Consider the following 25478-nt stretch of genomic DNA (forward strand, 5'->3'; position numbering starts at 1 on the left):
TTTCACTTGTCTCTATGGATGGTGTCATTTCCAGGTATTGTCACCAGAAAATACAGGCTGCATCACCTCCATAAAGGCATTTTTTTCCTTTGAGAGCAAACTTGTAGAATCATTTTCCCTTCCACATAAATTATGCTGCCACATCCACTGACAACAGTAAAATAAGTCATGGTTAAAACAGCAACATCACACAAGCACATGAGATGATTATCAAGGAAAGTGAAGACTTTCCAGGCAATCTACCCACATGCAAATTCCTAGTGCTGTCCATGTCTACAACCCATCATGCATTTGGGCATGTGTAACTCTCTGCATTCAAAGAGAGCTTCTCATCTCTTTTTTTTTATTAGGAACACAATTTCTGCACCACTGAGACTACAACCTGGAATTATTCAACAAGAATATAATCTATTAATTTGAAATTCACACCCTTTAAAAGGTCTTCACTGTTACTTGATCCAGAAACTGAATATCAACATGAAATCATATGATGCTTCAAATTGTCTGGTATTTTCTCTTCCTTCATGACTCTGTTTAATCAGTATCCTCTCTCCATTGCCATCCACTTAAGACTACCGTTTTAAAGAGAAGTGTTTATCATGAGTGAAATATAAAACACGTTGAATCCCACTTTTACAGTGTCAAAACCCTCTACCAATATCATAAAAAACACCAAAAGAAAGCACAAAAGCCTGGAACAAAAAATACAGCAACCTTCTTTTGGGATAATGGCAAGTAGTCTGAAGGCATGATGAAGAATTGCCTTTACTGGATTTTGAAACCCAAAGCATACTAAGGGCTACGCAGTTGCATTAGGCTGCCCTACAGGCTGACACTGAAAAACATGCTCCGTCATACCCTCTCCTCACTCCTCCCCTGCTGTCGCCCAACAGCATTAGTTGCACAGGCAAAAGAGAAGAACATTCCCCACTTGTGCAGCAAGGCAAGAACAAGATTTCCAGGACAGAGCAGACAGGTCTGCCTCTGATGAGAAAGGTTTCATCATCAAAATGCAAATCTGATTAAAAGTAGTAGGAAAGGGTACTTTAATCAAGGTAGAACCAAAGTATCAACAATCCATCCCTTCCTGTAAGTTCATTATTAACATTAATATCACTAATGAATGAACATAAAAGGATTTCTGCCCTGTGAAGGAAGCGACAGGCCCATGCAGTAGAAACTCCTAATATAAGAAGTGGAAATTGAGCTATTCCTTCAGGTGAGTGGTGGAGAGACTGGGAGCAGACAAGCAGAGGCACTGCAGGGTGCACAGAGGGAAGGGAAATGCCCCTAAAGTGGAATGGGTAGCATCCCCCCACACCAACAGCTTCAATCCACGACCCATTTGCTATCTAAACTCTGCTATAGAGAAGAGGTATCCCAAGAAAACAATGCACTAGAAGAAGCACTTGAGCGACCAAGAAATCTTCTTTGAGTCAATCTTCTACCTGTTGGCTAGGAGACAGCTAGTTGAGTCCCATTTCAACTTCTCACTCCATTAAGCATCCAGTTATCGATGATCTCTCCATTGAGCACAAGTTTTTACTTACCATTTGTTCCAGTGGCCTCTGCTTGCTCTCCAGGTGGTTCTTGAAGGGGTGAAGTCACCTCTGTCTGCTGCCCATCCAGTTCCTGAGGTGCTGTAACAGCTCCTGGCTGCTGTGGCTCCTGTGGTGCGGCATCACGCTCATTGTCTTCATTAACATCAGGTACTGGTAAACTTGCATCTAAAACCTACATGGTCGAGTATTTGTTGAAGGATTGTAGGGAAGGAGAAAAAGAGAAAATAAATATATTTAAAAACCCATCAGTACTAGGGCAGTTCCCCCCCCAGTATATTATTCTTCCATTCTCATTTTGCACATATACATACAGGCATTTTGGGAAATAAATACTTCTATGCAGTATTCCTCCTTTTTAAAATTATTAACTCTACTAAATCAAAGTACTTCTGTGAAAAAAACCAACAAGACAATCTTGGACTATTTATTTTACAAAATACGTGCAAGAAACAAGTCTTACAGACAATGGCCTATAACCCTGCGTAGAACTTGGTTTCTAGCACGAAGGAGAACTCCAGGATAACATGAAACTAGCTGATGGAAAGATAGTTTTCGTTCTTCAAAATATCTGGCACAATTGTTCCGATACATTCATGAATCCTATCTATATTACAGCCTTTGGTATTCCTACTGTGCTGATATGCTTATCTTATCACAAACAATACCAATCCAAAGAAACTGAACTATTTGAGACAGAAAATAGAATATATATATAAATCCCATGAGGAAGTTCAATGAAACTCTGATTAACACTAGTAATTTGGGGCCTCAGTTACTAAGCAGAGATTATTCTTTTATGAAAGGGAAAGCTTTGCAATTCTTTGAGATTCTGCACTATAATATTTGAAATGTTTTTTCTAGATTTGCTAATATGTTTAAAAAAAATCTCTTTTTCAGCTTCCACAATTCATACATTTTCGTTATTTTCAGAATTTGTATTAGCTTGCCATAGAACAAGGAAGATACTTTTTAAATAAAAATGTTTCTGAAAGAAAGATGTGTGTTCTGGTCATTGAAAAAATATTTATTTACACTTTAATTGTTTAATTAACTAGTTTTCCAATCGATTGTATTACCTTCCAATAGAAGCCATTGAAACTAATAAATGACATCTTAAATGTCTATTCCTGAAGCATAGGTTTAAAGTTCCTTTAGTAGAACAGCAAACCTCAATTAGATATCATTGTCTTATTACTCAGCTGTTCTCCCAAAATGCTACCATTGAAGCCCCATTAATTAAATGAAGGAACCACAGATACTTCCTTCTTTCAGTGTAATCCAACCACTTGAAGTGTCAAACTGGGATCAGAAAGATGCCACATTCCTGACTATTCTCTTCCAAAACCTACTAGAACAAGCTTCTGAATGGGGAGATCCATTTACTTATTTTTATTAGCAACAGGATTTCAAATATAGGCACGAGGAAAGCCATTTGCCCGGCCCTTTGTATCATTCAACCTGCTTTTTCCCATGCCAGGCAGGATCCAACAGAAGCACCGTACCTCTGCTTCCACAGGCAAAGTGCATTTGGGTTCCCAATTTTCAGTTCAGAAGCCTGTAATTAAGACAGATTGTTTCCACCTGGCATCGCTGCACTCCTCAAAGCTGCCTTTCACAGCTACATAATCCACCTCACGAAAAAGAACCCCATTCTGCTCTACTGCCGATACCACAGATGGAATAATTTGGCTTCAGAATTTTCACATGCTGAGACCAGATATTAAATAGAAGAAATACAGAATGGCTCAACACTGAGATTACAGTCCCGCTTCTCACATCATCCTTCTCATAAATCTAAAACACAGCAACTCAGGCGGAATAAAAATGCCACACCACTGAACAAAGGCATGTAAACTCAAGGAAGCTCTCTAGCAGCTGTGCACAGCATTAACTGAATGATAACTGATTAAAGACTAAAAACAAATAGACACAGGAAATAACCTATTTCTAAAGGGCTTTCCAATTATTCAATACAATGTTAAACAGTAAATTTTTCTTAGTAATAAATTTTGTTCACTCATTCTTGAAAGGAGACTGTGCTAAACCTTCAAACACGGGAACCTTAAATTTACTGACTCTTACTATCACTTGGCTATCTGAAGATTAACACGTGGGTGGATATTTCAAGATTGCCACCTCAGAACTAGCACCAGCAATCCTTTGAAGTCACAAGAAAGGCAGTAACACTGAATAGTTTAGCACTCCTCAATTTATTCAAAATTTTCCTTACCTTTCTTTCCAAGCCTTCCTTAGTCAAACCATTTTAAAGCTAGAGTCATATTTATAGACTTATAAAGCCTACCGTTTGCCCAAGTGCCTAAGTATGGACCTTTGGGCTCTGCAACGAACCATGGTTCAAAGGGATTAGGTATCCCAATGCAATACAACTTGTCTCCTTTTTTAATTGAGCCCCAAGTGTTACAACAAAATACTGACTATGGTAACACTTTATATTCCCCCAGCTCTGAATTCATTCTACTGTCGTGATGCATTCAGGGCAACAGTGACTATATATCACCGAAAAGATTAGTCACCAAAATTCGGAAGTCAGTGGACCTAGCAGGTAACCCTTTGGATCTGTAGAATGCTATGACATATGCTGGTAAGAAGAGAATAATATGTAAAAATACTGCTAAATGTAAGCAGGTAAACAGTTTTACTACCAGCTAGTATAATTATAATCACTATTCACTCTGTACATGAATGCAGTTTTGAAAGCATCGGTTCCAATCTAGTAAAAATATAAATACATTAAAAACCTCAGTATTTTTTAACATGACCAGACCTACAGTATAATCCTACCCTTCCAGGGAACAGTAATCTTTTTACCAAAGACTCTTAGGAAAGAGTTTGATGCAATTCTTGGCCATAGGAGGGCAAATCTAGGTTTTCAAATGAAGTGACCTACCTTAAATAATTGGATAGTAAAAACTAATAAAACAATAGTATTTTTTTTGCAAATAACAATGCACGCAAAGGAGAAGAAAATATGCATCTTTACTGAGGCTCTAATGTGAAGGGAGACACAATAGCATCATCAAGATAAAAAAAAAAAAAGTTCCCTCTTCTGAGAAAAGCTGCCCAGGCTCTTTATGAGGGTCAGTGCAGTCTGTCCCACTGCATTAATCCTTGAAAGAAACTAATTTCAGTTTTCACTCACATTAACTGCTTCACTTCTCTGAGAGGACCTGAACCACAGTTTATCCCAATTAAGTCTAATTTAGTGATCTGCGCTCTTAATTCCAGTGAGAATAGTTGCAAAGCTTGGATTAATATAAAGTTTAGAGAGGTGAGTGAAAACCTTAAAGACAAAATTAACAGTATTAAGGATCTCATTATTCAGCTCTGTGTATTTACCTACAGGTAATAAGACGTTACAGTTGGCAGGTTAATCGACATGGCACACATTCATGGCTATCTTTTGATTTATTAATTAATTTATGAATGTGTTGTCTCACAAATGAAGGAGAAACTGAAGAGAACGGTTACCCAATTAACTGACGCCTAAACTTCATCATTCTCAAAACACAGGGCCACCTGTGTTTTGAACACAGGTGGCCCTGTGTTTTGTTTTGCCGCAGCAACACTTTGGCTCCTGTCATGTCACTACTATACATCATACACGTATTTTTTAGAGACCTCTTTCATATCCACCACAAAGGTGGAAGGAAAAGGCAGCCACACAGCTAATGAGACTAAAACACATACCTCTTGTCACCCATGCCACTCTAACCAAAAGCAACTTCTGCTCCATTTTGTGTATGGCACCAAGGCCAACTGTTGGACCCCCCCAAAATTAAAAATGTCTAAAGAAAACTAAAACAAAGAAATACATGAGATAGGGACAAACAGCAGGTCCCTGATCTCTCATTGTACGTTAGCGCATGCTTCATTTATACACTATTCTGGAGGGGATAGCAGCACTCAGCTTCTTCCCCCACCAGCAATCACCACCATTCCCAACATTCCTTGTACCAGACCCAAATCATTCCAGGGATTCCTCACACCAGGCCCAAACACATCAGAGTTAATTTTGCCTCATTCTGTTAATCCTGCTACACTGATTGCACATTAGATTGCTAAAATAGCCAGATCCAGCTGTCGGAACAACTGAGCAAACTAACATAATGGTCTCTAATATTTTTCCTGAAGTTTGATTTTGAAACTTTGGGAAAGCTTGCAGCACTGTTGGTCTGCTCAGAGGGTCTGCTCTTAACACATCGTGCTTTATTAAAAAGACTCTCGAACACTAATATTTATGAGGGGGAAAAAAAATGGAATTTAGGTCATTCCAGCTCTTTGTTCACAGCAGTTTGTCTTGTTTTGCATTAGCTAAGGCCTTAGAGGTTCACGGAACAGTGCAAATTCCAGGTGGAGAAAACATAAGGCCCCCACTCCATAAGGCACATAACAGCATACTTAATTTCAGTACCTTATTTCTGGGTAACATCTCCTGCAGACTAACTTAAGAGTCTTCTCCTTGCCTTTCATTCCCTCTATCCTCTTCTCTCCTAACTCTCAGCCTGGCTTTGTTGCCACTTGTCCTTATGGATGTCTACCCTCAAAATTCACATGGATAAAGCAAAAGTGACAGGTTTTGCTACCAAATAACCTGTGATTTCTTTTTGCAACCTGTGAAGAAAGCATTACTCTCAACCTGTCATTCTGGCCAGCACCTTAAGCCTGATCCAACCCAAGCTCCTTCCCACGTCTCACTTCTTTCAGCTCTTTCTGTGTAGCAATCCTAGGACACTACCTTACCCTACATGATCACATGGATGCAGTTCACTCAGGCTCTACGGATGGGTTAGAACCAGGGCAGAGCAGAAAGGAAGTTACTCTCACTCTTACATTTCCAACCAGAAGCACTTTCAAAGACCCAACACTCCTCTTTGCATCTCTTTAGCCTCTATCACATCAAAGAGAGGCTAATTGCCTTGGCTTTCAAAGTGCCTGGACACTCCCTCTACCACCTCCCTCTTATCTCCTATGTGATTAGGGGTTGTTTCACGCTTTCGATGGACCCATGACACCAATTTCCATTGTGCATTTTTCCAATTAATCACTTTTATGCTTTCTTCCCAGCCACTCCACAGGCATAGGCAGACTTCCAAACCTTCCCATCAAATGATATCAGTCTCTTCCCTCCCAGTCGGAAGAAAACTACTTAAAGAGAATCAGAACCTGTTGTACCAGGAAAACCCTGCAGCTTCGTCATTCAGACCAAATGCTTGAAACTGGCATGTTTTTTAACTGGGACTGTTAGAGATGCAGTCTAGGGACTTTCCTCTGGTACTTGATTAAGCTTAGTTTTACCATTGCCAATGAAGTATTTTCAGGCTCACTCAGCTCCCGCACCAGAACGCAGTTGTTTAAACAGCAGATGTAAGTCTGTCCCAGCTGTTATTTGTCAGACACTCAGACAATAAGACACTGACATCTCAGCTGGTAACCTCTTTAGAGGAGACAGTTCCAAATATTTACTGTCTAGCAGACACTTGCTCTCATTGCAACACAGGTAGCATAATCGAGTTACTACTCAGAAATGGGAACTATCCCGAAAACACCATTTGAATAATTCTCTGCTCTTGAGTGGGGGCTCTTGCAAGTGAGCAAGCCAGGAATTGCTACAAAAGATTGTCTCTGCCAAACTTAGATTTTGCTACAAGAATTGCTTATTTGCATGCCAGTATTTTTTTTTTGCATTCTCTCTTTAAAAGTTATTCTCTACATCATTTCAGGTTGCTGCTCCAACGCAGCTCCACTGCCTCAGCAAGGCTGCAGAAAGGAACCTGCATTAAAACTGGTACCTTCGGCTTCTAAATAAAACAAAAGCCAAGTGCTGATCTCAGTTGCTTCAGCTGAGATGCTGGTAGGATGACGCAGCTCTCCTTGCATTGCCCACATGGCTTGTAGTTGTTTTCCTCCCTGTGGGACCTCAAAGGGCACCGCCGCGGGAAACAGCCTGATGGCATCTTTTCCCAGTCTCCCTCTGATGCTCAGCATCCAAACGGGAAGTCAGGCAAGAGCTGTGTCACTGCTGCGAAGAGAGAGGGAGCTCACAAGATGGAGATGCCAAACCAATCTAGTCTTGCACCGCCACCAACGGAGGTGTCACCTAGCTCCCTGCCCAATCCTGGTCACAAGGTCCTGCCTGCTCCTCCGCACCTGCTGCTTCTGCTGTCCAAGTCCCAGAAGCCAACACATCTTGCTAAGTCAGCAGAGAATGACTTTGCCAAAGAAGAACAGCTTTCTACAGGATTAGCTCCTCGAACAAGCTTGCCCAGAGCCAGAAGGTGCAAAGGGGAAGCTGCAGGTTCCCTGGGCAGGAGGTAAGAACATGGGACACGTGCCATTAGACATCTCAAAGCTTTTATCAGTCTGGGACACTCAAGGTTTGCCTGGTCTCCTCTTTGAGACCAACAACCTTGTTCCTACTTTTAGCACTATTATTTTTGCAATCAGTTAAACTTTCTCAGGCCAGGCTTCAGCCTTCTGTGCTGCTCAGGACAGTCTGAGGGTGAGATTTCACAAGCATACACAGTCTAGCAGCTCACTGCCACCAACAGGGAAAGTTTTTCACTTCCCGTCCTGCCGTGCTGCAGATACTTGCCTTGTCCTGGCTACGGGTCTCACCTGGGTGTCAGTGTCATAGGAGTCACATGAATTCACTAATACATCAAGGAGCTAGTCCAGAAAAAAAAACAAACCTGTGGTTTCCTGAAGGGTTATTTGGTCCAAGCAGCTTACAGAAAGCCAAGACGAGGACCAGACATAGTGGGAGGTGGGACTGCATCATCTGGGGCAAGAAAGGGAAGAGGGACAGGTGAGGAAGAAAAGGAGAGTGCGGTGAGGGGGAAGAGTATTGCTGCTCAAACAGCAAGAAGATAACTACATCAGATCAGCCTTCTGTGGAACCACACCTCATCCCTTGATTTCAACAGGACTTTGGGTGTTAATTCACAAATCCAATTAATTCAGTTCAGGCATGTGAATGGATTAGTACCTCCAGGATCTGTCAACGCTCCCCTGCGGAGGGGGCTTCCGGCAGTGGTGTGTCTATGCAAGATAAGCAGCAGCTCCTTCACTGCCAGAATTCAAGCCTCACCTGTTAGAGTAAAAAAAAAACCTACCAGTTTCAAGTCCCAGTAACACTGGGCTGGAAACTCCAGAGCTGCTTTATGCGTAATTCAGCAGCGACTTGTGAAAGAATGGATTGAACAGCTGAGGTCCTAACCCTTTGAGCCCACATTTAATCTGTAGTGCTCATGAGCCAATACCCAAAGACTCCTAAATATCTCTCAGGCTTTGGACCAAGTGCTTTACAGGGTCTCTCACATCTCCTGGGCTATAGAAGTGAGAAACACTGTGAAACATATGCTCTCCCTTCTAGTAACTAGGACACCTCAAAACTGGTATCTGGCCAAAGAGTCACATGTAAATAACAGAACAGCTCAAAGACTATAAATTTGGCCCTTTCTAGAAGAAAAGGTAAAGGGGTTTTCACCCTATACAAAATATTATACAACTCTATGCCATGAAAGAAACTAGATTAAACATTTTGAGGAATTTCAAGGGGGGGGGGAAGCAAAAATTGTGAGGTTTTACAATCTATACTAGCCTAGACAATTTAATTGTGATTTACTTGTCACAGCTCACTCAAGTTGGCTTCTATTAAAGTCAGTTTTCAAAGTTTTTCTTCTAAAAGAGGGAGTTGTGATACGCATTTTAATTTGGAAAGGGCAAGAAAAAAGACCATCCTTCAAAATGTCCCCATTGTATCTTCTGCAAACAAATTAGTTCTTTGACAGATTTCTCCAGGGGCACTGTAGGATCTGGTAATTTCAAATTCAAAGGGCTGAAAAGAGTAATGATGAAAAATTGTGACATAAATCTGCATGGAACTACCTTACTGTAGTAAGAACAGACTAAATTATATACCAAAGAAATTATGACTAAACTTAATTAAAACTTATTTTTATTTAACGTAATGGGACGTAAAAATATTTGTTCTACTTCCCCACCTTTAAACAGTTCTACTTAAACAACAAGATAAAACCTATTTGAAAACATATTCCCAAAGAGTGGAAGACATTAAAGCTCAGTATTAATAACAATAACAATCTTTATTTCAGAACAGCATCAGTATTCTCTTTCGGGGGGGGTCTTAGTTTCCATAGCTAGATAAGTCTGGCTAGGAATGTTACTCCCCTTCTTGAAATTCACATTTCTTCATTGTTAAACAATCACAGTGCCCAAATGCATGTCCTCTGTAAATTCACTGATGTCTTTTTCTGCATCTGAGTTTTAAAATTGCCTGACACAATTGCTGAATATTTTGTTAACCAACACCAATCCCTAACGCTTATTTGGTTCAAAATAAATAAAACAAAGCTCAGTTAATTTAAAGTTAATTCTCAATGTGGTTTCCAAATCTGTCAAAACACGCACAAGGAGGTCTAGTGGCAGCCAGGAACTATGGGAAATTCAACTTGAAAGTTAAATCTGAAACACAAGGTCAAAGAAACAAAGTCATAACCAGTTCTCAAGCTGTAACACACCCACACAGCAGCTACAGAAACTTCTGAGTAACCCTGCTCCGAGTACCCAAACTCTGATGAGCCTGAAGAAGGGGATCTCAGTATAACATAGCATTATTTCTCTCTTAACAAACTAACGTCTAACCCCAAAGCTACGCTGTGTAAACACGTAGACGCACATAACCTCCCTTTCAGTCCCAGAATCCCCTCAAACGCGCCTATTCCAGAGGGATAAATGGGTTCATTCATAATCTATTTTTAAACACCAGACATGTTTTAAAAGAATTTCTTTCAATTCTTCAACGTCTTTCTTAAAAATAACACGTACCCAGAGCTCCTCTCCTCCCTACTGGCTGGGAGTTGGCGAGTCACTCCCCTCTCCCCCCTAAGCGGGATGACACCATCGCTACAGCCCAGCCTCGGCGGCCCCCGCCCCTTCCCCACCCGCAGCAGCGGGGCCGGGGGGCTGCGGCTCAGGTGAGCCCCAGGCTGGGGGGTGCGGGGTCGTGGGGACACGGCCAGGGGAACACACGGAGCCTGGCACCCAGCTGGAGAGAAACTGCAAAGCAGGAGGGCTGGCTGCGCCTCCCACCTGCATCCTCGGGAGGGGCGGGAGGGGCTGGGGGGGGGGGGGGGGAGAGGATGAGGGTGCAGGGGAAGAGGATGAGGGTGGAGGGGCTGGAGGGGGAGAGGATGAGGGTGGAGGGGGAGAGGATGAGGGTGGAGGGGCTGGAAGGGGAGAGGATGAGGGTGAAGGGGGAGAGGATGAGGGTGGAGGGGCTGGAGGAAGGAGAGGATGAGGGTGGAGGGGCTGGAGGGAGGAGAGGATGAGGATGGAGGGGCTGAGGATGGAGGGGCTGGGGGAGAGAGGATGAGGATGGAGGGGCTGGGGGAGAGAGAATGAGGATGGAGGGGCTGGAAGGGGAGGATGAGGGTGGAGGGGCTGGAAGGCGAGAGGATGAGGGTGGAGGGGCTGGAAGGCGAGAGGATGAGGGTGGAGGGGCTGGGGGGAGGAGAGGATGAGGATGGAGGGGCTAGAGGGAGGAGAGGATGAGGATGGAGGGGCTGAGGGGCAGGATGAGACTGGAGGAGGTGGGGGGCAGGATGAGGATGGAGGGGGTTAGGGGGAGGATGGAAGGTTTTGGGGGGGTAGGGGATGAGGATGGAGGGGTTTGGGGGGATAGGATGAGGATGGAGGGGTTTGGGGGTAGAGGATGAGGATGGAGAGGTTTGGGGGGAGAGGATGAGGATGGAGAGGTTTGAGGGGAGAGGATGAGGATGGAGGGGTTTGGGGGGAGAGGATGAGGATGGAGGGGTTTGGGGGGGAGAGGATGAGGATGGAGGGGTTTGGGGGGAGAGGATGAGGATGGAGGAGCTGGAGGGAGAGAGGATGAGGATAGAGAGGCTGGGGGGAGACGAGGAGGCTGGAGGGGCTGAGGGGCAGGATGAAACTGGAGGGGGTTGGGGGGGAGAGGATGAGGATGGAGGGGTTTGGTGGGGAGAGGATGAGGATGGAGGGAGTTTGGGGGGAGTAGAGGATGGATGGGGTTTGGGGGGTTGAGAGGCTGCGGAGAGCGGCGGGAGCGCTGGGTACCAGCTGCAGGACCGCAGTCAGGAGGTTCCTTGGCGCAGACCCCGCCGCGGGTGGGTGCGGCTTCTCCCCCTCCCCCTCCGCACACAAAAGCGGCGGTGGCCCCGCTGCCGCCCTCGAACCCCCCCCTTCCCCTCCATCCTCCGCCCTTGTCGCTGGCGGGAGTTTTATGACTGCGGCGCTGGCCGTGGCGCATTCCCAGCCCCGCCGCGGCTCCGCTCCCAGCGCCGGGGATGCCCGCAGGGACGGCAGGTGCCGGCGGCCGCGCCGCCAAAGTTTCCGCGGGCTGGGGATGCGGTGGGAGCCCCGCTTCTGTTCCCCCCCGTCTCCACCCCGTCTCCCCTGCCTTACCTTGCCGGTGTCCGCCGGTTCTCCCGCCGGCAGCGGCTCGGCGGGGCTGCGGGGGGGCTCGTCCTGCGGGGCGGGCGGCTCGGCGGAGCTGCCGGCGCCCATCGCGCTGCCCCGGGGGCTGCGGAGGGAGTGAAGGAGCCCGGCTGTCCCCGCGAACTCCTTTAGGGAGTGAGAGGAGGGGAGGAAAGAAAGGGAAAAAAAAAAAAAAAAAAGGGACAGAGGAAAAAAAAAAAAAAGAGCGAGCGAGAGCCAGCGAGGAAAATCACCTCCTCCTCCCCTGGTCCCCCCGCCCGTCTGCCTCTTGCTCCATCACATGAGCAGAGCCCCGGACACGCCTTGCAGCATCAAATCGAGCTGATAAGGAGCGGCCAAGGGGGGCAGCGCCCTGCCCGTCGCCCGCTCCGCTCCCCGGGGCCGCCCGGCCCTCCGCGGCGCTGACTCAGCGATTCTGCCCCTCCGCCGGGGCTCGGGGCGCCGCTTCGCCGGGATCCCCGGGGCTCCAGCGCAGGGCTGCCACCCCCGCCCGGCAGCGTTGCCCTGCGCCCCCTGCACCCCCCGGAGCCGCGGGCTTGTAGAGCTCAGCCACAGAGTCACAGAATGGTTTGGGTTGGAAGGGACCTTAGAGCCCATCCAGTTCCAACCCCTCTGCCATAGGCAGGGACATCCCACCAGACCAGGCTGCCCAAGGCCCCATCCAACCTGGCCTTGAACACCTCCAGGGATGGGGCAGCCTCAGCTTCCCTGGGCAACCTGTGCCAGTGCCTCACCACCCCCATGGTGAAGAAATTCTTCCTAATGTCTACTCTAAATCTGCCCCTCTCCAGTTTATACCCATTACTCTTAGTCCTGTTGCTACAAGCCTTTATAAACAGTCCCTCTCCAGCTTTCTTGTAGCCTTTTTCAAGTACTGGAAGGTTGCTGTAAGATCTCCTCAGAGCCTTCTCTTCTCCAGGCTGAACAACCCCAATTCTCTCAGCCCGTTCTCATGTGGGAGGTGCTCCAGCCCTCTGATCATCTTTGCAGCCCTCCTCTGGACCCGTTCCAACAGTTCCATATCCTTCTTATGTTGAGGATTCCAGGCCATGCTGGGCCTATCTGCAAGAAGGACAGCCAGATTCCAGCTGATGCAGGAGAGCATGGTCCTGTGTGTCTTAGGCAACTTTGGAGGGAAAAAAAAAAAAGAAAAAACTTTTTTGTTTGTTTTTGTTTATTTATCACATAGGACAGGTCCCCTTCTATTAATTCTTACTGGATTACATGGCATAATCAGGCAAAGCAAAGAACATGATGGTTTCTCTCCTAGCCCGGAATATGCAAGGCATCTTTTGCCATAACACAAAAGCAGGACCGAGTGCATAGGCATGCTTTTATTCGGTGCATTCTGAAATTATCAGCACGGAAATGGCACATGCATTAAAATAAATCAGCCAAATAGGTAGCAAACAGATGCGTTCTCTCTTCTTCACTGTAAGTATAAAATCTTTCTTTTTAAATCATGTAAATCTAACCATTCTATGTGGAGCTCAGGGGTAAAATCAGGTATGATCTGAAGACTTCATAGAACACACTGTAGAACCATATATGATTTACTTTAGAACATTTAAACTAGTCTTTACCCACCCAAACACTGACTTATTCAGAAAAAAAAAAGTGCATTCTCTTAATCTGTTCTACAAATTGCCTGATCTCTGCACACTGGTCATTTTCTTTCCCTAAAAAAATCAAGACATATCAAGCCAATGACTGAAAAAGCCCCTGCAGCAGCTCTCCTTAGATAATGAGAACTTACCAGACTCCTTGGTGTTCAGCAGAACAAAATTGCTGTTGTGGATCACGCACATGAAATCAACATCTCCCCCTTTCTGCTTAGTCTCTTTCATTTCCGGATCAGCCTTTTTTCTCTTATATGTGTGTTTGTGTCACAGCAGGGGCATATTGTCCTAAAGCCACCTTCCTGCTTAACAGTTTTCCTAATCTTTCGTTATTTGTTCTTCATCTCTGGAAAGTTAGTATCGGGGCATCTGTTTTACAGGAGAGCTGGAAAAAGAAGGGAATGAAAATCAGTTGTGTGGTCACCTCTTTCAGGGAGGTGGAAACTGGGGAGCACCACGCTGAAGGGCAGAGCGTTCCAGTCCTTGCTGCAAGAGCAAAATCTAATATGCAGCTTTTGAGGCCAGAGGCATGGAGCAGTTGAGCGCCCAGCAGCTCCAGAGAGAAGAGCCACAGGTTTAAGCTTTCAGTGTCTAATCAAGTCTTTGTAGAAAAGTTTCCCTATTGCCACCTAATGCTCCTGAATCACCCATCAGCCGGCGATCATGACAAAGAAGTGAGGAGCCCTTTCCTAGCCTTTGCTGGCTGCCATCCTTTGATGCCTACTTCTCTGGTGGAGGAAGAGCCAGCACAACCTCTATTCCCCTCCAAATTTGCCTTTCTCTCTGCCTTCAGCTACTGCTTCTCAGGTACCACTGAGTGCTGAGGTGCCTAGCTGATGCAGATCCTCCTTGGTCTTCTTCTCATGGTGCAGACACAGGCTTCTCCTGGGTTTTGACAAGGGGAAGGCAAGCCGCAGGGCTCAGGGGCGTGGGGAGCAGCCAAGAATGGCATGTGTGGCTGAGGGGAGGTCAGGGATTGGCCAGTGAGTTTCTCTAAGAAGGCAAACGTGATGTAACTCAAGGTCTGTGCCATATCATTTCTCTTTTTCACTGCTCATTGACCACAAAATGCTTTCTTTGCAATCAGCTAGAACACAGCCTCCTTTCTACCATCTAACATTCCTCTCTAGTCCTTTTTGCTTGCAGCCAGCACCACCTGCTCCGTGCCGAGCCATCCTTGAGCACAGCTGCTGCAGACACTGCAGGTGAGAGAGGGACTCCCTTCAATGCCCATCCACTGGTAATTTTCTGAATGTAGGTTTCTTTCTTTCTAGTGAAACCCTACAGATACATATATATGGTGAAATAAAATGTGCTGGGAACTGCTTCTTGGTTTTAAGGTTGAACAGCGCAGCATGGCTTGTGTGTACATGTCTTGCTTCTCCCCATGCCAAACCATCAGGTTTCTTCAAACTTGTGGTACAGGCAGACACGGTCCAGTGTCCCTGCCCTGTTTAATCCCTAGTATTGGCACAGCTTCCATTTCCTTTCCTTTTGCATGTATTTATTTATTTGCTTTTGTTTTCTTTCCTGGAGTAAATATAGCGTAGAGACTTTAAGAGAAATATCCAGCATCCCCACTTTCAACCAAAGGCGAATCAGGTCCGTTTTAGCCTTTCATGATGCTCTGTGCCCAGTCTGTACAGAAGGAATCATGACAAATGACAGGTCTAACTCTGGCATGTGTTGGCCTGTGTTTCTCTATCTTCTGCCTGTGTGCTAGAGCAGTTATTGTCCAGACCTTTGCCCTGAACGCTGCAACTGCCTCTTGCTATATCAAAGTGTTTTTCAGGCACGAAGCCTGTTTCTCTTGACAGGCTTTCCAGTGAAGTGGAGCCACACATGCCTCAGAGGATCCTCATCTTCAGTCACCAAGTGTTGGCACCGAGGCAAGAATATTCGTGCTATTGACAGAAGTGTGCATGCACACTTTTTAGGATGAAACCAAGGAAGCCAAAAAGATAATAATGAAAGCACTAGTGAAGGGTAATCTAGACCTATTTCCAGTGAAACATCTTTGACGAAACTCTAAGTCCAACCACAGACCTTCCGAATGGCAGGACAATCATTTAGCACTGCAGCTAGAATGCAATTGCTTTAAACTTCCCTGAAATCTGGATAAGATTTATAATGAGATTTAAAATGTAAAGTCTGTGGACTTAATTTACTCACTTTTCAAAACTGCTAGTTTTTCAAAAGTATTTATAATTGATGTAACGAGTGCTGATGCGTTCGTGAAGAAGAGATGAACCACATATCTCAGCCAGTGCTGGTGAACTATTTTCCTGTTGTCTTTTGCCCCATTCATGATTTTCCTCATCTGCTCCTTGCAGCCTTGACCCTATTGGTCCCTGCAAGGGACCACGAGCTTTTCTACTGCCACCTGCTCCAACTGCGCCCGAGGAGCAGCAAGGCAGATGGGGAGTCAGTAGTGAGGCAGGGATGGGAGAGCTGGTCCCCAGCATCTGCAAGGGGGGAACTGGGCTGCCTCTCCGGTCTGTGTGCCATGGCCCCCCTTGTATCTGATCCAGGCTGGCTGCTCACAAGTTTGTGCAGGACAGTGACTGGGAGCACTGGCAGCTGCCTGGAGCCCTGTTTACGTGAACACTGCTGCTGCCTTTATCAGTGGTGGAGCCACACTGGGATATTTTTGGCATAAAATCTAAGTGGAAACATATCGTGTAAGTGTTCTCAAAACGGGAAGCTCTCGAGAGCATACCTTAGATCTGGATAGTGAATATAATGCTCTGACTTCGCCTCAGCTGTATTTACCAGATCTCTTCAGCATTTTTCCCCCCTCTTTTGTCCAGTTGTAGTAGGAAGTCCCAGGACCCTGTTAGGAATAAATGCATATGCCTAAGAAGCCAGTACCTATCAGCCTAACGAAATATTGGTGAGTGTAAAAGGAAGAATAGTGTGTAAAAGACAGAAAAATAGCTATGTAAAAATAGTTGCTTGCAAGCAGCATTGATAGCAGGAAATAACGAGACAGGAATAAATTTTGTAGATGTCACTGGGAGAAAACCCTTTCTTTACTTCCCAGGAGCTAATGGACCCCAGAAAAATCGCACTGATAAACAAAGCAAACAGAATCTCTCAATCTAGTATGTTCGCATTACAGGAGTGATCTGGATCAGAAAAGACCTATTCATGAATAAAGACACACATCTGTGCAATTTAAAAAGTAATGTTAGTAGCAGAGATTGAATTTCAGTCTTGAATTTTTTGATTGTTTAGGTAGAGGCCATTCATTTGTATAGCAAGTGTGTCATACAGTGCATAGATGCACATTACTGCAGGACTCGGAGACCACTGTTGGGCATCCCTGAGCCATTTCAGGAAAGACAGACCCAGCCTGTAAGTGCAGTTTCTCTCCTCAGCAGTTCCTCAGTTACCTTGCTTTTCCCAGGAGCTGTTGGACAAATACACTATGTCCAACTGTCATCCCCTGGCCACAGGCAGTTCTGCAGAGGGGCAGGAGACCAGGCAAGAGACTGCAAAGGTCCATCCCATTGCCACTGTGGCTGAAGAGATGCACAGCACAGCCTGGCCACTGCCAGTCTCAGCCCTGTAAGAGCTGAACAGCCTCTGATCTGTCCATATAAAAATATTGGCATTTCGAGGAAGCAATGTTTTGGTGTTCAAGCTTAAAAGAGATAGTGGCTGAAAATTTTTTCTTCAGTGGGAAGAAAAAATTGGCTTTATAAAGAATACACAAAATAGTTTGCTACGTGACTTTTCTTTTCAGAGAAGGAAGAAGCTCAAAGGGCTCCGTTTCATCTTTCCCTTATATCTCCGAGTGGTCTGCCTTCCTGCTAAGGAGGGAAAATCTACTCCCAGGCTGCATTTTATTTTCACATTATTAGCTTGGTAGTCGTGCAGTGTAACAGGAGAATAAATAATAAGGTGTGCAGGTACAAGGAGAGTAGATTGCTACTGTGGACGCTGGCTTACATGCAAACTTAGCAACAGAGGCAAAGGTGGAAGAATGTGACCTCTGCTGTAGTGTTTTATCTGCTGTGCAGATAAATACATCGCACCCAAAAAGTCTCCCAGGCAGGGCTCTAAGGAAATTCCTCTTCAAGGATGGAATGCCCAGAGAAGGGAGATAAAGGGGATACAGAAGGTCCCTGTAATGCTATTACCTCATTGTCCCAGCAGCAGGTGAGTGAGGTTCTTTTGTCTTCAGGAAGAAATCCCTGTGGCTCGGGACTGAAAGCACTGGCTGTTCAGAAGTGCCTTAGCACTGCAGATGCTAAGAATGGCAGGGTTAGCAGGCAGCAGGTGCTAACACACAACTTTGAAAATTAAATATTAATTTAGAGTGGACTTAGAGAATGATTTAGGTTGGACAGGAATTCTGGGGGCTGCAGATATTTTCTGGTCAAAATGTTTTCACAACACTGTCAAACAGAGCAGGTAAAGAGATTTAAAAGGAAACACAGAGATCACCAGGATCATGTCTTAGTACTGTCATGTTCTTCCTGGGGTCTGAGCAAGCAGTCTTGCTAGTGCCCACACAGAACAATGCTGCAAGGATAATTTCCCTAGTCCATTACCTTGACTTGTATCTTTGCAGCATTCCTCTGTCTCTCCATCAGGCACAATTTACTTGTCTTTGCCTTCCTCATCTCACCTCACGGTATTTATAATCTGTATTTCAGTATTGATGATGGTCACAGCTACCTCCTTCCTTCATTTGCTTTTGAGATTTTCAAACTGGAGTCTCTGCACTTTGCCTTATACTGGTCCTGATGCCTGGAGGCAACGTCCTTCAAAACCTTCATTAAATCATGCTTTTGACACGTCTTCTATAGCAAACACGACAGCAGTTAGGTAGTGATGTGGCTGAACTATGATTACTGACTACTCAGCAACATTATTTCCTTATTTCCCTGTATCCCTCCATCGGCCTGTCTGTGTCTATTCCAGACACACCAGGTTTTGCCTCTGAGAGTCACCCCTTTGCCCTGACCCCCTCCCTGCAGGGTTTCCATCAGCCTCAGGCTTGCAGGAAGGTGTCTGGATGCAGAGGGGTCCACATCAGCATTCCGGTTTCACTGGTGAGCCCCTGGGCCTGGGGACGCAGAGCCATCGGGTGGTCCCTGGGTGGGTGATGCCTCCTCCCTTTCCTGGACTGCTGTATGTGACTGCTGAATTGGGGGAAGCCATGAGATTTGCTGTTTCCGCTGCTTTGTAATGAGACTGTAAATTCTACGATGCAAGGAAAGTGCTTTTGTTCTGCCTGATGTGATGCTGACTGTATGGGGGGGGGTCTGTCTTTGACTCGACGTGGCTGTTTCTGCAGTAATACAAACAGTAAATAGGCCTTAGCCATTCATAATTTATAGTTTTTGTCATGAGCAATAAACAGAAATTTTAGGCTCATTACTTGACTGACAAAGTACGAAGCAGCACCCACCCAAACTTTTAACCAGAAGCTTTTAACCTTCTGTCAGCATAATCAAAAATAAACTCACTTTCAGAAGAATAACCAGAAGAAAGATAGCCAGAAAGATAACCATCGTTTTCAGACTTTTAAATAATTCCTGAACTGTGACTGAGGCTCAAAGCATTTTTAGCCCCTTTGTTGTCAAGGTGAATAAAAAAAAATTACTGATGCAGGAAGGAAGCAAGAAGTAGACCAAGTGTAAATAATTTCTATAGTCCAGGTTTTGTCTTAGTCATTGTAGAAGAAGGCACTAACACACCTGACAGGCAGAAACTTTCAGCTGTGGTGAGATCTACAGCCTTCCTGTGGGTCTGTGTATTAGTCTTGGAAAACAAAAATAGAGAACCTCTGCAGTGGAGAGAGGAGTATTTCTGTGAAGCATGACGTACAGGTGTAAAATTTAGATCAATGTTTGCAGTTTTAACATACAAAAAAGTAAAATACTTTTCTTGACAGGTCTCCACCTTTAAGCATTTATAATAGTGGTGGCACATAGTTGGCCCAGTGAGTAAATGCTCTCTGCGCTTCTTTTGTAACAGTGGGTACAATGACACAGCTGGTGTCATTTCTACGGCCAGCGAGGCTGCCACTGCACTTGAAGTGATTCTTAATAAGATTTCAAGTGAAAGAAGGAGAGAAAGACAGAAAGAAAGCCTCCCCCACTTCAAATTCTTCAGGCTGACCTGTCAGCTTCTATGTTACTACATTTGGACTTGAATTTCTCACCAAGGTCAGTGCAGATTAGAAGCCGCTTTCATATCTGACAGAAATACTACTCCCTGGTGAACAGAGGGGAGTAGCTTCAGCATCTTTAAGTGGAAAGAAAAGTTCGATCTTCTCCAACTGGCAGTGTGGAGACACAGGGGCCTCCCCGTATTAACTCTGATCAGCACCAGCAGGTCATCTTCTCTCTGTAACCCCACATCCTCCCCCCTCTCTGTTTGGATCAGAGCAGCAAACTTGAACCCCACGACTGAAAATACCAGAAAAACATAGCAAGATTTGAAAGATCAGATGATCATCTCATGATCATCATCATTCATTTGTTTTTATGTTGTTTGTGGGAGAAATATAATATTCTTTTTTTTTCCTGAATCACCCTTAAAGCACAACTGCAGAATTATGTGCAGCCAGGCAAGAGCTTGGTTTCAGAAGTGACCTCAGGACTCACATTTCCTCTTGCCTGAAGCTCAATTCACATTTGTAGGGAACTTGTTCTGTGGGAGACATGTTTTTCTTAAATGTTCAACAGCTGCATGGAAGCTAAGCAGCAGGAAAAACAGAGAGGCAGGCAAAGGATAAAAATAATAATACTGTATTCTCCCCTTGTTTTTAAAACTCTGGTTCTCTTATATAAAAAGTAAGAAAGGAAAGTCTGAAAATCCTGATGTGATGAGACCGAGGCACATAGGATCAGTGGCATGCCAGAGGTCACAAAGGAGCCTGAGCAAAGCACAACATCCATAGTCCAGCCGTGTTTACAAAAATGTCTCGCTCCACCAGAAGTAGTAATTGGATGTCAGAATGCAGAACAGCTGAAGTTTTTTTTCCAGTACAGATCTGAAGAATACAGTGCTGAGAAAATACAAAGTGAAAGCAAAGGGGAGAAAATTTTATAAAAATTATTTTAGAGCAGACTGGCAAAGGAAGAAGGTCTGCCAAGGAAGATGTTTGGGGAAGATGTAGCGTACCAGAAAAGGAAGGAGATGGTACTAGTCAGCAGGTGAACATAAAGAACTGAAGATCAACGTGAACAAGAGTTTTCCATTTGGCCACTGGACTTCTCGTATGCCATTTTACAAGTCTCAGATTGCACTTTCACCACCTTTTTCCTCTGCCATAGTGATAGTCTACAGCAGTGAGAGCAGCTACTCAGGATAAATTGGAATAAATGTTTCCCTGGTTTACCTTCCTTGTGTGGGATATCTCACTGAGCTGGAAATAAACTTTAGTGCATCTCACAAACAGGGAAGGAAAGGGAAATTAAGAAGGGGGAACTAAAGAGAAAGCAAAGAGGAAAGAGAAGCAAAGAAGTGGGAGATAGCAGAAATCAGCAGAGAAACAGGGAGGACAGTTAAGGACTCCAAAGACAGAGGAAGCAGAAGGCAGGTAGGAGGGAGGCAAAGAAAATCAGTGGGACCCCAGAGGTAGCAACAGGGACAAAGAAACGAGAGAAAGGGAAGAAGAATTTTTAAAAAGTGTAGTGTTTTGTTTGAAAAATGAATGCAAAATAATCACAAGAGGTTCCACATGTGCTGATGTTGGTGTCACATCAACAAGCCCTCTCAGGCCACAGTCACAAATTGTTGCCTCATGTATGTGCCTGTAGTCCTTCCTCAGGCTGACTCCTCACTCAGTGCATCCTCATGGGTGGTGGGAGGGGATGGAGATAATGATGACAGAAATTATCTGTTCGGACCCCAGCTACAAGACTGAAGACACTCATCATGTTGAAAGTGATAGGTCTTCCAAAAATACAAATAACAATTTCAATATATCCTTCCAGGAACCAGCAAGACAAATCAGAGCTGGATTCAAGGTCTCTCCAAACATGTAGACTTGGACTCAAAAGCAGGTGCATGTCTATCGGGCCATGGAGAAGAGAATCAGCTGAGTTTCTCTGGCCCCTCAGGGTAGTAGGTGTGGGCAAAAGCCCAGACTGGGAGGTGGAGGGGAGCTTTGGTGTTGAAATGGTTTGTGGGTAACTTCAATCTGGAGCTGCAAGCGTGGGATGATTTGAGGACCAGAGACGTCGCAGAGCAACACCTCCTCTGCAGAGTAGTACTGCATGCTCCAGGCATGGCAGCAGCCCTCTGAGGAAAGCAAGACTTTGGTCCAGCATGGATGCTATACAGTAGCTTATTTCTTGTTGAATTAGAAGTTATAAATCACTGCTGCATTTGTCAGTACAGGTTTGCGGCTCGTTATGATGATGGCATAAAAGAAAATATTTCCAGCACAATATGAACCCTCTGGCAAACCTTAAAAACAACTGGTTTTTTTATAATTCTCCTCCTGATTTTTCGGACCTGTCCTCATATTTAAGTAGCACAATGCAGAAGTTCAGTAAATCCCTTTGGCCACTGTATCTGGCAACCTGCAAACCACTGCATTAAGAATATGAGCAGTTACCACAGTCACTACATGATAACAAAACTCAAGCGGACTTTATCAGAGTTTAATCTGAAGAGTAAATAGTAAATACTGACCTAAATTCACTCCCAGCAACGTTTGTTGCAGGGCAGGAGTGCTTCCAAAGAACTCTCAGCTTACGTTAAGTCTGTGTCTGGCAGGCATTTCTTAGCAGCGTGCAAGTCCACCAGTGGGGCAACGGGTTTCCCCATGCCTGTTCCTTGGTGGGCAGAGCAGGCTGGGCTTCCTGGCTGCTGAGGCACTTGCTGCTCCAGGGGTGCAGAAAGATCCCCCCTCCACCAGCACCAGCGCAGGTCTGGGCTGCCCTTCCAGCTGGAGGCTGGGAACTTGGAGCATCCTTTATTCATCAATGGTCTCTTCTTAGTGCCAAAGTTATCTGACCTATATTGAACTAAGTTATTTAGTCTTTGAGGAGGGCTGGTTTTTTAAAACACACTACTCTTTTCCGGCTTGAAGTACGAGGTGTGCCAGAAAGGCAGAGATGGTAAGTTATTCTTTGCGTGTTTTTTTTCTTTTTACACATCTTTCCAATGATAATCTGGGACCCTGCACCAGGATGCATAGGCTGATCCCTGCAAATGACATCTGTGAGCCTCTGTGCAACTGTGTGCCACCCATAGAGCTATTAGACAGGGATCAGCCGATGTAACGAAAATTAAAGGTTAAGGCCAACCTCTGTCAGTTTGTGACTTAGAGGTCAGAAGTGACGAGAGCAGAGGCTCTGTCTCACTGGATCAGACTAGAGTACATTTAGCTCAGCAGTGACACTGATGCTGTTCAATATTGGACTATTACTGGGGAAAATATCTCTTCATGAATGCTATGAAATTGCCTTCCATTTTATAGGATATGTTTTTGCTAAGCCCTGTTATACAGTGGCTGACAGATTTCTTGAGGAATAAAGTGTTGCTTTTATTTTTTTATCTCACTTACTGCCTGTTTTAAATCTGATTTCCAGAAACAATAAATCTATTTGGAAACTACCCCAGATTGTGGTTTTGTGGCGACGGGAAATAAACCTGGCAATGAAAAAAGTGGTAACATCTTCTAGGGTTTTAACCACCCTCCACCTAATGTTATGGGTTTGTCATTTTAATCTCTATTTCAGCAAGCACTAAATCTGACTAAAGTACTTTGCACTTCACTTTAATTTCAAATCAATTGGCCATTCACCCCAAAGCAAATAACGTGACTACCTGCCTTACCCCAAAAGCAATGTGCAACAGGTGTGTAAACTATCTGATCGGTAATTTTTTTTCTGTCTAGACATCCACACTGCAGTATCAAACAGATAGTCAGATTACTCCTCTGTCCCAAGGGATTTTCACATGGTTATCTGATCCCTTTCAAACAAATGGGGTGTGTGCAACAGTCCAAAAGGCAATGTAAGGCCACCCAGAGCAGTATTTCTGCAGATTCCCCTAAAAGCACAAGCAAGAGGTGTCCTCCCCTCTGAGGGTTAGAAATGCTGTAAGAGTTAATTGCCTTTACACAGCTGCTGCGAGCAGCACATCCATCAGCTCTAAGGGTATTTCTTCCAAGAATAGATGGTGGCACAGAGGCAGAAATTCCCTGCGAGTACGTTGGTGCTTGCAAAAGGATTTCCCTCTCCTGTAGTCCCATTCTCTGGGGCGGAACTAAATGCAGCATCAATGGCACTTTCAGTATCAAAGTATTCTCATATGACTGCCTTTATTCTCTTGCATTGTCCTTGTAAGGCTTGGTAGCATTATCTTTTAGCTCTGGAAATTTTTATGGGGGGAGGCAGTGCCCCAAGCTTTTACAGGAATTGATTGTTTATGATATAAGAGATGTTTAGTTATCTGATAACTTTGTAGATGTAGGATGTTCCTGCATGAAAGAGGAAATGCATACCAGTGACTGAGTGAGGCTTATGGTGGTTAAGTGTAAGTACAGTGTTAGTTAATGAGATGTACTCTATGGCCCCACTTGAACCATGGCCCTGCTTAAATCATGGAATCATAGGAGTAGAAAAAGTCATATAAAATCATCAGTTTTGCCTCTCTGGCCTAAGGGAGGATCATCGGCAAATGAGCTATTCTTGACTGCTGCTCATCTGTCCTGTTCTGAAAGACCTCCAGTGACGGAAACATTTTAGCTTCCTAAAATAGTTCGTCCCCACCCCGCAGTGGAGCCAAGTGCCTGTGCAACATCCCGTCTGATTCTGTGGGAAGTCAGGGGTCTGCCCTGGATCTCATGGAGAGATTTAGCAAAAGGGAAAAGAAACATCCACCATTCTTGGGCTGTGCTTCAAAGCTACAATTGTCCTAAGCATAATATTAATTTTCCCAATTTTCTGACCTCTTCTCCCTGTCCCTCATGTCACAGTTTGCTGCACCCCCTCAGCTGGTGGGACTGTGATGTAAAGACCATCTGTGATGTGAGACAATCTGCAATAGGAAAAAACATGAAATTCCCTGCCCAGTGTCAAATAATATTGGTGGAGTAGTGGACTGGAGCACAGGAGGGGAATGGTGTCCTGGACAGGAAAGGTCAATGTGGTTTTACTGTGTCAGCTGTTAGGGAAAATGGTTGTGGAAGGAGACTCTAACTCACATTTCTCACCAGTTAACTATCAGCAACTGGTCTTAATTGGGATATTACTGAGATATTGCTAATCCCAGCACTAATGCTTCACAAACTCCTTTCTCAAGCACATGTATGAAGATCAATCTGAGCCTCAGCTTCAATAAAATAATTTCAGATGCTTATTGCAAATGATGCTGGTCCATGTAATCAGGCAAACCATTATTGCATATACCTTAATTTAACTTTGATCATAGCAACTCAAAATCATCAAGATATTTTTGAATAGTGAACATACTGGGTTTTCCCTTTCTATTGTACTTTGCATAAACTTTACAAAAGCTGAACTGCCTTAAACAGTTTTAGGAAAGCGAGAAGGAGTGCCACCCTCAAGCCCTGCTTGTGGTGCTTCTTAGTGTCACGTCACTTTGCAGTAGCATTTTGCAGCAGAGGTCTGATCTTCAGTATCAACGTTTACAGTGGAAGATACGACAGATTCATAAATATGGAGACTAATGAGCACAGCTATGCTCTAAAAGTTTCTTTGTGAATCACACATGATTTTCTTATCCAAGCTGAGAGAACATCGTGTTGCTCACAGGGTACACAAGGGCACAACAAACTGTGAAG

General features: G+C 44.7%; 1 protein-coding gene across 1 annotated transcript in view; it reads right to left on the bottom strand.

Annotated features, from left to right (window-relative positions):
- AKAP12 (A-kinase anchoring protein 12) overlaps positions 1-12224 on the bottom strand; it is a 31691-nt gene extending 19467 nt beyond the window's left edge. The window contains exons 1-2 of the mRNA XM_054063133.1: positions 12045-12224; positions 1551-1734 (exon numbers count right to left, since the gene is read on the bottom strand). Coding sequence (XP_053919108.1) covers positions 1551-1734; positions 12045-12146 — 286 coding nt within the window. The 5' untranslated portion in view covers positions 12147-12224. The remainder of the gene's footprint in view (positions 1-1550; positions 1735-12044) is intronic.
- Positions 12225-25478: the final 13254 nt, after the last annotated feature.

The sequence above is a fragment of the Cuculus canorus genome, chromosome 3, assembly GCF_017976375.1.
Source record: "Cuculus canorus isolate bCucCan1 chromosome 3, bCucCan1.pri, whole genome shotgun sequence".
Taxonomy (NCBI): domain Eukaryota; kingdom Metazoa; phylum Chordata; class Aves; order Cuculiformes; family Cuculidae; genus Cuculus; species Cuculus canorus.